This window comes from Petaurus breviceps, unplaced genomic scaffold, assembly GCF_028583685.1.
Source record: "Petaurus breviceps papuanus isolate PSGF00001 unplaced genomic scaffold, PetGlider_PUasm1.0 490, whole genome shotgun sequence".
Classification (NCBI taxonomy): Eukaryota; Metazoa; Chordata; class Mammalia; order Diprotodontia; family Petauridae; genus Petaurus; species Petaurus breviceps.
In genome coordinates, this window is record NW_027186352.1 from 687,556 (window position 1) to 699,579 (window position 12,024).

Consider the following 12,024-nt stretch of genomic DNA (forward strand, 5'->3'; position numbering starts at 1 on the left):
ACATGCACATACAGAGACACACATGGACACACATGTGCACACACAGATACACATACATAAACACACAGATTATAGAGCTATTTAGCATATAATAGTCTACTTCTACAAACACTGATAAATGGGCCTATTCTTTTGACTGCTGACTTTGCCCTGGGCATATGCTCAGTGCTGGAATCCTGAGTCCAAGGGTAGGAATGACTTCTTTTGAATAATTACAAGCAACTTTCCAGACAAATTCATGGACCTACATTGGTGTGCTCATGTTCAAGCCCTCCACTGGGGACAATTTCTATCTGGCGTCATCTTTGCCACTTTGTAGGGGTAGTGATTTCAAAAATGTTTTAATTCACCAAAGCCAGTTTTCAGATGAACCTGAAAGACCCATTTCTTCCAGAAGAAGCCAGGCACTTATGCACTAGGGCATCACCATGCCAAACAAAATGGCTGCCTCAAGAGTGGAGGACCCCAGGGACGCCTGCCTCCTTCCGCCATCTTGTTGACACTGTTCGGTCTTGTGCCAGTGTGACAAGAGGACCAGGCTCTGGTCGTCCGTTGTCCCAAGAAGCAGGACAGTAAAAGGGTGCGATCTGGGCCCTGAGAAGAGCAGCCTCTGCTTCCAGGTACTGGCCAGAGGGGAGGGTTTCTTCTTTGTATTGTTGGCCAGCAGTCAGTGATGTGACCTCCTCTCACCCTGCCTGCTGCTTCAGGTGATAGATGCCAAGGGAGTGTTGCAGAAAGAGCGATGAGCTTATGGCTCAGAAGAGCCCCAGCCCCTTGTGGCCCAGGGTATGGCCAACCAGACGGGTGCCATTCCAGTCCCCACCTGGGCATCCCCACATGGGCCTTCATGTTCCAGCAGGCCGGTTGCAGCTGATCAAGTTTTGATTTCCCTGCTCTAATTTATTTAGGTTAAAACCAATTTATGATTAAAACAGATGGTTTTATTTCAATTGTAAAGTGCCTTGGGACCAGAAATTCTGGCAGAGAAAGACAGAGCTGTGGGAAGTAATTGTGAGTGGCTCACACAGGAGGAGGCGCCTGAAAACGCACCATTGTTGGCCCTGCTCTTAATTACACAGCCTTGGCTCCTTTGCCTGGTGCTCAGGGGGTCCACAGCAGCCTCAGTGGCTTCCAGGCGCTCTGCCCCATCTACCCTACTTCCATGCTTATCCCTACCAGGGACATGGGGTGGGCCCCCCACTCACTTATTTTGGTCCAGAGCTCGGCTGAGTCCTTCCCTCCTTCTGAGCTGCCCTCCCACTGAGCATCCAGGTTCAAACACCTTGGATCTGGAAAGGATGAGAGAGAGCCTAAGTCCAATTCCTCTCTGTGAGGGAGGAAACTGAGTCACAGAGCCAGAAAAAGACTTGCCTAAAAAGACACAGGCATTGGTCTCCATGCCTCCAGCCTCTGCCTTCTTTCAACCATCTCCTACACAACTGCCAAAGAGATTTTCTCAAAGCATAGATCCGACCACTCTCTCCCCTACTCTAGAAGCTTCTGTGTCTCCCTCTGGCTTCAAGGATCAAATACCTGTTGCTTGGCATTTCAAGCCCTTCCCAATCTGGCCCCAGGCCCCATTTCCAGCTCCATTAGATGTTCCACTTTGCCATGTCCCTTCCCCACTCTCCATGTGCCAGCCAAAAAGGGCTTTTTTCTGTGTATGTACTATAGCTTTAGAGGGCATTGGGACACTTCCCTGTGGCAGTCACAAGCACTTCAGGGAAGGAGGGAGAAGCCTTGCCTCTGTCCTCAGAGGAATTAGCAAGAAGGTGGCCCTTGAGGAGAGAGGGCCAGTTCAGCCTGGAGCCAGTGGTCACCTCAGAGGGAGGATCCCAGGCTGCTGAAACCAGAAGGGGCAGAAGGTATCATGGTGAGCTGGCCCAACCCCTTCACATCAAAGGGGAGGAAGCAGACCCTGCCCAGGATTCCACAGTTAAAGAAGGGCATCAGAACTGGTACAAAAAGGCAGACAAGCATGCCCACTCCCCCAGATCCAGCCCTCTGTTCTCTGATGACATTATTCTCTATTTCCTACAGGTTCATTTTACTTTTTGCCAAATCTCCCTTGGTGGACAGTAAACACTCATAACAATCCAACCTGGCTGTCTTTGATCAGAAAGAAGCCATATGAGTTGGTCAGACACTAGTGGGATGTGGCAGGGGTAGTGAATATCAGGATTATTGGGAGACCCCTCTTTTCAAAAGCTGAAGCCCAGCAAGCAGGCCATGTCCTGAGCTTGGCATAACAACAATCCTTTGCAATCCCCTCTGGATGATCTCACCTTCTGGCAAATTCACATAGTTATTGAACTGCCTTGACAAGCACCTTCTGTATCCATGTTCTGGTCATGAAGTCCAACTCTGAATCAAACCTGTCTCATTGTTGCTGCTTCCCCTCATTGTCAGGTCTACACTTGCAATGCATCCCCCCAACCTTGCCTCAGTTCTCCCCACTGGGGTGGGGCCCCAGCACATGGGTCTAGATCCCTCCTTGCTTGTAAGCTTTTCCCCTCACTTTGAAATTGAACTTCTGTTTGATTTCTGGCACTCCTGTCTCTGGCCTGCTCTGTTCAGCTCCAGTCACCCACAGGCCAGAAGCCAGTTCTGTCCAATTGACATGGCAGAGAGGGACCCAAATCCTAAGGGTTTGGGAGGGTAAGTAAAAGCTGGACAGGGAAATGCAGGCTCCCGGAGGGGAGGGTCTCTGTCTTTCTCTTTCTGCACTGAGCACAGGACCTGGCACACAATTGGTGCTTAATAAATGTTTGTTGTTGGGCTGCTTCTGTGGCCTCCCCAGAGGCCCTGCTTTTGGGTCTGCCCTGGCCTCCTCCCTCAGCTCTGGTATGGGGCTTGCTCTTGCTGTGCATACAGCTGGTGCTCAATGCTTCCTGAGCAAATGAACCCACTTGTGAATGACTGCACAAATTCTGGAAGCAGACCAACATGGTGCCTTTGGTTCCCATAGCTCAAAGGGACCAGAAACCAGCACCAGAGAGGGGGAGGTCAGAGAGGCAGCAGCAGCACTCCCCTCTTAGCCATGTCTGCACAGTGAGTAGCGACCATGGACAGCTCCTCTGCTCCATGCCCTCCCCCATACACTCAGGGACACTCCTCATCTCTGTTACTTGGCCACCCTCTCTGCAATGACCCCACAGGCAGAGGACTTGAGAGTTTCCTCACCTTCTTCAGGTCCCGTTGAAAGACCAGGAACATGCCAAGCTTTGCCATAGAGGGAAGGTGGGTTATAGATACTTTTCCTGTGTGAAATTAGCAGGCGTGAGGGTACATTTTCATAAGTCTCTCACTATGAAACCTGGACGATTCTAGATGAGGGCACAAGGAAGCCATAAGCTCACATTAACATGTGCATGCAGAGAAAGGTGGAGGGAGGGAGAAGGACAGAGGGAGAGGGAGAGAGAGGGGATGAGTGTGCATCAGATAGACATACGAAGAGAAACATACAAAAGTTACACACGTGTGTGTGCACCTGTTGAAAATAATTAGAAGATTAGAGAGGAATAATTCTGACCTCTGAATCTCAAGTCAGAATTCCGGGGAGTGGAAAAGCAAAACCCTGGGACTTTGACTAGGTTGGCCTAGTGTTTTTTTCCATCTAAAAGAGAAGCCCTCATATGACTATTGGGGGAACCCATCCCCTTCTGGTGGCTTTATTTGGATTGTGAATTCATACCCACCACCCATTGCCCCTACACCCTTGTACCTACACACACACATTTCTTTGACTCGACATTTAAACACATCAGGGTGATGTGGGCTGAGACACCCTGAGTGATTGACCCAGGACATGAAGGAGGAAGCAAGGGATCATGGTCTTCGCCTCCTCAATGAACATGAGACTCATAATTACCAAGGGAAAGCCCAGGCAGCTCCTACTCCTCTGGGAAACCCTGGTGCACAATAGTCCTTCTTTTCCCTGAGGCCCCAGACACAGAGGAGGCTTGGGTTTTTGACCAAGGACTCAGGACCAAATGGCCCCAGAAGTGTAGACAAAGCAGGGTCCCTCCCTTCTCACAGCCACAAACTAATGTGCCTCCCTGGTCAGCCCTAAGATTGTAGCATATTCACCAAGGGTGGCAGGCTCTTACACACTTGCACTCATGTCAGTCAACAGAGCACACAACACGCAAAATTAGAAAGATAAAAGAAAATACATGAAGCTATTTGAGATTTACAAAACATTTAGACACCTCCTCTTGTTTGGTCCTCACCAACACTTTAGGTTAGATGAGGCTGGGGGTGAGGGAGGTGTTTCTGGCCTCAGGATTTCATTAACAGTGCTGGGAGGCCCCTTGCCCCCACCCCACAAAGACCATAGAGCAATGCAGAAAGAGGAAACAAGTGGGTTTAGATGTGGATTAGGTGGATGCCAGGAAGCTTGGCCCAGCTGTAATTACTGATGCCCCCCCACACACACAAGTGCAAACACACCTTCATCAAAGTTACCCCCCCAGGTGTGAATACAACTTCATTGAAGGCACAGGAGGCCTGCTGGCTCCATTCAGCTCTATTTCCCAAGTTCACAGTCATCAACAAATGAGCTCAAAGACACCAGAGCTAGAATTCCAGACAAAACAAGTTTGATTTGGAATATTCCTGCATTGTACACCCAGAAGGTGAGTCAGTATTAAAGTGGCCAGTGAGGTTGGCTGCTGAGTTCAGTGAAAGGTTCTGGAGTCTGTCCTGGGTCTGACTGGTCCCTCCTCTGCCCTCAGACCGTCATGCATTACATCTACTGAGCTCCACCTCTAGACCAGTCTGGTGGACATTCTCACTTCCATTTTGGCTACCCTCAAGTTACTGGACTCTAATCTCGAAGAGGAACTCCCTGGTCAAGTCTGGGCCTCATCTTCCCAAAGCCTCCACACAGGTCCAATGAGAAAGATTCATTCCAAGGCCTGGCTAGTTCTGTGGGATGGATATTTGGTGAAGAGACACATAAAGAAACATACTTCCAAGATGTATCTGAGATCCCAGACCCTTCCTTGGCAAGCAGTGAGATAATCAGAGACATATCAAAGGCATATTGGGATCCAGGCAACAGGTTAAAAGTACATTCTCATTTACTAAATACCAGAGAAATAGAAGCCAAAGTGACCTGGAGCTTGGCTTGCTCTAGCCCCCAGCCTTTGGAGGAGCCCCAAGAGCAAGGAAGATTTGAAGACCAAAGTCCTCCATTTGATACCAACATCTTCAAGGATAACAGAGTTTCTCTCTGCAATACTCAATATCAATGGCATACTCAACAAAAGGTAAAATGACCTTTCCCTCTTATTTTCAGGCCATCACTTGAATAAGAGGGAGAAATACATGTCTAGATCCTATTAATTTATCCTTTAATGACTTTTTTGGGCTCCCAAGAACTTCTAAGGCCACTATGTCTCTCAAGCATCTCACTTCAGAGGAGAAAAAACACCAGGATCTCTCACCCAGATGAATGCTTCTCCCTCTGCTTGACATATGCCCCCACTTGACATATTCCCCCCACAGCACAGTCATGGATATGACTAGATGTCCCCTCCATGGCCTCTCCCTAAGAAGTCATTGGCCATGTTGATCATCACCATCAACTTGCTGAATTTCTGATATTTGGTCGGAAATGCCAAAGACATTGTGAGCATTTCTGTTCAAAAATGAGATCACCTACCTTGGCAGGAAGATCCGCCCATCGATCCCACAGCACTCCAGAATTGTCACATTTAAAATTCAAGGCTTCTTCTGGATGAAGGTTCCCCTCCCCAGGATCTTTCTGGAAGACTATGCAGTTCATTCCTCTGAAGCTGGAAGGCTGGATGGCCAAAGCCTCCAGTGCTATGTTAGGGGAGACCTGAAAAAAGGGATAGAGACATGGGCCTGGGGTCTTCAGCTGTCCAACCTCACTGCATGAGTGCTCTGGGGGCATGGTGCATGGGTCCAATAAGCATGCATGCACACTGTCTATTCTAGGCAGAGTGTATGTAGAAAGAAGGAAATCTGTCAGAGAAAGAGCCTCAAGCCCAGGACCCCTTAGAGCTCACAGCTTGGGGGAACCCAGTTTTCAGCCCAAAGACTCTTCCCATGCTATGTGAAGGCTGCATGCTCCCTTGGGATCCTAGGAACATCCTCTGTTCCAAAAAGCTGCATGGGCTAAGCTCCATTTGCTCCACACAGGGGTCCCGCACCCAGCCTGGTCTTTGCTTTGGCCTCTTGAGTTCTTCTCTGCTTCCCAGGGCCCCCTCATTTTGACTACTGACTTTTGGCTCATTAATTTCTACAATCCCTGCCCCTCTCCACCTGAATGGACTTCCCGGGTTATGTCTGGGTCGGAATTCAGACACACATACACAGGATATCTGGCCCCAGTCACTCACCAGAGCTTTCTGAAAATACTGTGCCTTTTGGAAACCCAAGCTGTGTCGAGGCATGTCTCCTCTTTACCCAAGTTTAAAGGAAATCATGTTTCCAATGAGACAATTTACTGCTGCTAATTACCATCTGGCTCCCATCCAGGGAAGATCATCATGTGAGAGGCTGGGAGACCGGGCCCAGTTCTGACTATTTATCAGCCAAACTTAGCCATGCGTCAGCTTCCCCTGAAGTTAACCATGGGTGAACCTGCCAGGGCTCTGGGGCACCCATAGCTCTGGCACTCATACTCAGAAAGGAACCAAAAAATGAGGCCAGTCCCTCTCTCCAAGCTCTGCTGGCCTGCCCCCAGGGCCTAGCCTAAGGACTGTGTTTCATTCCCCCTTGGATAGCCATCCAAACAGCTAGTCCTTCCAGTTCACCTATTTCCCAATTCCCACCATTCCACTGTCTAATCAATTAATAAAATGTAGGTCTGACTATGTCACCTTCTTCCACCACTCAATCCATGCCAGTGCCTCCAAGGCAGACACAACTTTCTTATAACTCTGCTTCCTCCTACCTTCCCAGGCTTCTCGCATAGCGAGCCCCTTTACATACTCTGAGATCTAGTGACATGGTCCTCAGCTCTTGGCTCTTCTTCCCACAGGGCCTTCCCTTTCCTCACCTGGGGGGGTACTCACTGCTCTGGTTGTCCCCCCTTCCTGGAACCCTCCTCCTCCTCCTCCTCCTCACCCCCTGGCTTCCCAGGCTTCCTTCCCATCTAAGCTAAAGTCTTGTCTTCTGCAAGAAGCCTTTTCCAGGGCTCCTTAATGCTAACGCCTATCCCCAGGCTCCTCCCCTCCCCCCCCATTCATCTTGACTAAATCTGGTTTGTGCATATTTGGTTTGCTCGTTGTCTCTCCCTATGAGTGACCATGAGCTCCTTGAGAGCAGGATCTGTCTTTTACCTTTCTTCCTATCTCAAGCGTAGCACATAGGTGCTTCACAGCTGTTTGTTGACTGACTGGCTGTATGCTCAGTCTCTTACAGGCATGGTCAGAACATAGCTCTCAGCCCCACAGGTACAGTCTGATTACAACTCTCAGGATTCTGGGATCACAGAACTAGAGGAAAACCCCTCCTTTGACAGATGAAGAAACAGGCTGGTGAGGGGAAGCGGCTCTCCCTGCATCCCATAGGGAGTGTGCAGAAGCCAAGTCATGTGCCCCAGGTCGGGTACTGTCTGTCTCCCACCATCATCCATCTGTAACTGGGAGATGTCCAGGGTCCTGAATCTGAAATCCTGCTGTGTATAACCGACACTTCCTCCACTGCAGTTCTCCCACTGCTTGTCTTGGATTTTGTAATAGCCTCCACTTCTCCTGCTCCTCCCTCTTCACCCCCAAGTCCTTCAGTCCCTGCCTGGGCACCCTTTCTCTCTACAGAGCCCTCTGCCCTTGAACCCTAGTCCCTCTCTTACTGCCATTCACCTTATATTGACCCCAGCATCCCTCTTTTCTGCTCCTAGTTATGGGCTGTTGAACTCCTTTGGGGGATTATCTTAACTCAGTGTTCACTACTGCACAGCAAACCTTACAGGTATCCCTGATGGACTCTGATTTACATTTCCCAAAGGGAATATTCTTGGCATTCTTCTGTGGAGAATAGGCATTTATTAAGTACCTACCATGTGCTAGATTCTGTGCTAAGATATTTACAAATGTTCTCATTTGCTTCTCAAAACAACACTTGTGAGGTGCTCTCATCCCCATTTAGAGTTGAGGAACCTGAGGGAGACATTAGTGAAGTGATTTGCCCAGGGTCACATAGCTGATAAATGTCTGGGACTTGAGTTGAACTCGATGCCAGGGTCAATATTCTATCCATTGTGCCACCTAGTAGTCTCTCTATGCAGACAGTTCCACCCTCCTCCACCCCCAACCCCTGTTCTTTCTTTCCTTGCTCAGTGGAGACCGTCATGCTGTGATTTGGAATTTCCCATATACACTACTCCACATCACAAGACTTCCCAGGCTCAGACCTTCTTCCTCCTTGAGGCCAAACCCCCTACTTTTGTCTCCCTCCCTTCCACAGAATTGAAGAATGATAGAAACTTGAGAGTTGGGAGGGACCTTAATTCCTGTGGTCCAACTCACCCTGGCACAAGGATGTCCTTGACAACAAACCTGACAAGTATCCAGACTTTCCTTCAAGACCTCCAGTTGAAGAATGTCTCCTCCCACCGAAGGCAGTCTGCTCCACCTTGGACAGACTTCAATGCCTGGAAGTTGCTCCCGTACCTGGACTAATCTGGCCTCCTTAGAACACTCACCCACTGCTTCTAGTCTGTCCTCTAGAGCCAAGAAGAACAAAGCTAGCCCTTCAAAGAGCCGAAGAGAGTCATGAAGCTGCTCTTCTCTGGACTTACTCCAGGTTATGAGTCTCCTTCAGAAAGTGGAGAAAAATAAACAAATCTTTCTACAATGGAAGGCATTCCTCATGTGGCTTGCCTAAGCCTTAGCATGATGGCACTCTCACTCTCCAGTGCCTGGATGATCTTTAGTTAAGTCATACTCTCTTACTGCAGGCTAAGAGGATGTCGTTGATACAGACGGACCTGCCATCTTGGTCAGAGGATTGCCTGCTAGCTGTGCTTCCTCCATCATACTTGAGAAGGTGATTTTGGGACCCAGAAGGGAGAATTAACATTCAACCCCTGGAAATGTTAAATGATTATATTTGACTCAACTTCCTTGTGGATCTATCGTGATCCCAGGTTCAACAGGTTCCTGTGGTCTAATCCAATCAAGGATACTCAGGGATGATTCCTTGGAATAGGCTTTATTGACAACCCACGAAGACAGAGAAATATCAGTCACCTCTACATGGCCTTAAGCATTCTTGTTTCACTATCTTATGGTCTCCTCTCCCTCTTCCACTCCTAATAGTCCCAGAACATGGGATAGATTCATGAGTTCTGGAAGTTTGCTTTATACAAATAGGGATATAGGCTGGAGCTGAGGGATAATGCCCCCTCCAATTTAAGGGAGGTTCATGACTTAAACACCTGAACGGAGTCTCTAGGCAAAGGACGACGGGGGAAGGACTTGGATTGAACGCAGCTTGGCCCTTCTGGCTAAGAACCAATCACCTAGCAAGGGCCAGGTGATTGATGGAGGCACAGAGAAGGCCATTACTCTTGGACTGTGCATCCCACCAGCCAGAGCTGGTTCAGTCCCCCAACACTCTAGGTAGACCTCCCAGATTTATCAGCTGCACACTTCTGTCCAGGGTGCCTCCATCCTACAAAATCTTCAAGTTTACAAGCTCCAGATTATCCCTGACCCTTCCCATTCCCTTCCGCACATCTCTTCTAGGTATTTGGCTTGTAGAAAGGAGCCTATAAGCCTGCACTCTGAGCACAGTCACTTGCCCATGCTAGGAATAAAAACATTGCACCTTCAGTATGTGAGATGACAAAAGTCTCCCTGCTCTCCATACTTTGTGGAGGCAGGACCCACAGTCCTTGTTCTTGCTAGGAATTCTTGCAGCAAACCCCCTGCAGAACTCTCCTTACCTCATTAACTACAGTAGCTTGCTTTTACCTCTTTTCCTCCAGTTTCTCTGTTTTTTCTCTTATTCCTTCTTGGTCTCCTGGGAGCACAGCCCACTCCATCTCTCTAACTCTCTTTAATATCACTACACTTCCTGGCTCCTTCCTTGTGCTTGATGGGGGAGCATGCCCAAGCAGCCCCTTCCTTTGAAAGCCTTTCTCCCGGTTAACTCTCTCCAGAGCTAGCATCTGAGAGCTCTCCTTCCTTTCACCACCAGACTCCACCAAGATGCTGTCTAGCAGCTGTTTCCAATTACCCACCTCCCACTCACTTTCTCTGTTCCTTGAAAGTTGGCTTTCAGCTTCCCTGTATGACTGAAACGACTTTCTCTAAGAAGATCCATCTTCTTGTATCTGTTAAATGGAGGGAACTCCCCCCCTTCCTCCATGGGCTCTCTGGAGCCCTTGGCACTGAGGTCACCCTCTTCCCTAGGCTTCCATGGCACAGGTTCTCCTCCTCCCTCTTCAAACTCTCTTTCTCAATCTCTGTGGTTAGATAATGAACCAGTACTAGGCCTCCTAGCCTGGGTACAATCCCGGACTTGGTCCAGGCCTGTGGTGGCCTCTCTTTCCCTCTCCTTAAGGTCCTTAGCCTTTGTGGACTCAAGGACCATCTCTTCCTTCAAGCCGCTGGCTTGGTAACCTTCAGTCCTTCACTGAAAATACCTTACTATCTCCATTGACCTGTCCCATCAGTCTCTGATGCTCCACAGGTCCTAGAATGTCTCCGATGAGGTCATGCCCATGGAACTCTCCCCTCCTCTAAACTTTTCTCTCTGGGAAGGGGAAGCCTCCTCATCTTTCCAGTCCCTGCAATCCTTGCTTCAGAGTTATCCTTAAGTCTATCCCACTATAGCCATCACTTCACCAAGTCTTATTGATTCTAAATCCATAATATGCCTCCCACCCATCTCCCTCTCTCAGTCAGCAAGCATGTATTAAGTACTTATTACCTACCAGACCCCGGATAAGCCATGGGGATGCTCGGGAGGCAAAAGAACGGGCCTCAACCTCAAGGAACTCACATTCTAAAGGGGGGACAACATGTAAATAACCAAGGCATGCCACATACAGAATAGATGGAAGGGAATCTCAGAGAAGAAGGGACTATCCTAATTTTTTGTGGGGGAGGCCTCCGGCAGAAGATGGGATATGAGCTGTCTTGAAGGAAGCCAGAGAAGCTAAGAGATGGAGATAAGGAAGGAAAGAATTCCAGGCATAGAGAACAGCCCAGGCAAAGGCATGGAGGTGGGAGATGGAGTCCTCTGGAAGGGGCAGTCAATGGGCCAGCACAGCTGTATTGCAGACACCTGAAGTTGTGAAGGGCTTGAATCACCAAACAAAGGACTTTATATGCGATCCTAGAAGTTATTAAGTACGGGAGGGGGGCAACATAGTCAGAGCTGAGCTTTAGGAAAATCCCTTTGCTGTCTGAGTGGAGGATGGGTGGGGCAGGCAGAGCCTCCTCTCCCCCTAGCAGCTATTGCAATGGTGCAGGTTTGAGCTGAGGAGGGTCTGCAGTCTCCAGGGTAGGGGAGGTGTCAGAGACAAGAGGGCATAATTCCGGAGGTATCATGCAGATAAAACCAATAAGATTTGACAGTGGGTTGGATATGTTGGATGAATGTGAGCTAGGAGTCAAGTCACACTGAAGTTCTGAGTCTGGGAATCAGGAGGATGGTGATGCCCTCCAGAGTAATGGGGAGGATGTGGGGAGAAAGGGGATCATGCAGTTCTGTGTATTGAAGGGCCGGGACCTCAGGAGAGACCCTAGGCCTGGGTGTGTAATGTGGAGGGTGTTTTCTAGAGACAACAACTGACCCCACTCATAGACCCCACCGTGGCTCTGGGCCATCCCCCCTCACCTGTCCGATGGGGCCTGCAGGCTGTCTAGGCTCCCTGCTCTGAGCCTCCCCCATCCAAGGCACCAAAGTCCCCCATAGAGTAAACTCCAGCCCCTCCCTAGTGCCTTAGGGACATCATGTAGACCATGGCAGCTGCTCTCCAGGAAAGGGGACACAGTGGCCAGGTTCCCAAGGCCTGAGGCCCTGGTGGACACTGCT

General features: G+C 49.3%; 1 protein-coding gene across 1 annotated transcript in view; it reads right to left on the reverse strand.

Annotated features, from left to right (window-relative positions):
- ADGRA1 (adhesion G protein-coupled receptor A1) overlaps window positions 1–12,024 on the reverse strand; it is a 303,872-nt gene that overhangs the window by 120,972 nt on the left and 170,876 nt on the right. The window contains exon 12 of the mRNA XM_069101685.1: window positions 5,669–5,848. Coding sequence (XP_068957786.1) covers window positions 5,669–5,848 — 180 coding nt within the window. The remainder of the gene's footprint in view (window positions 1–5,668; window positions 5,849–12,024) is intronic.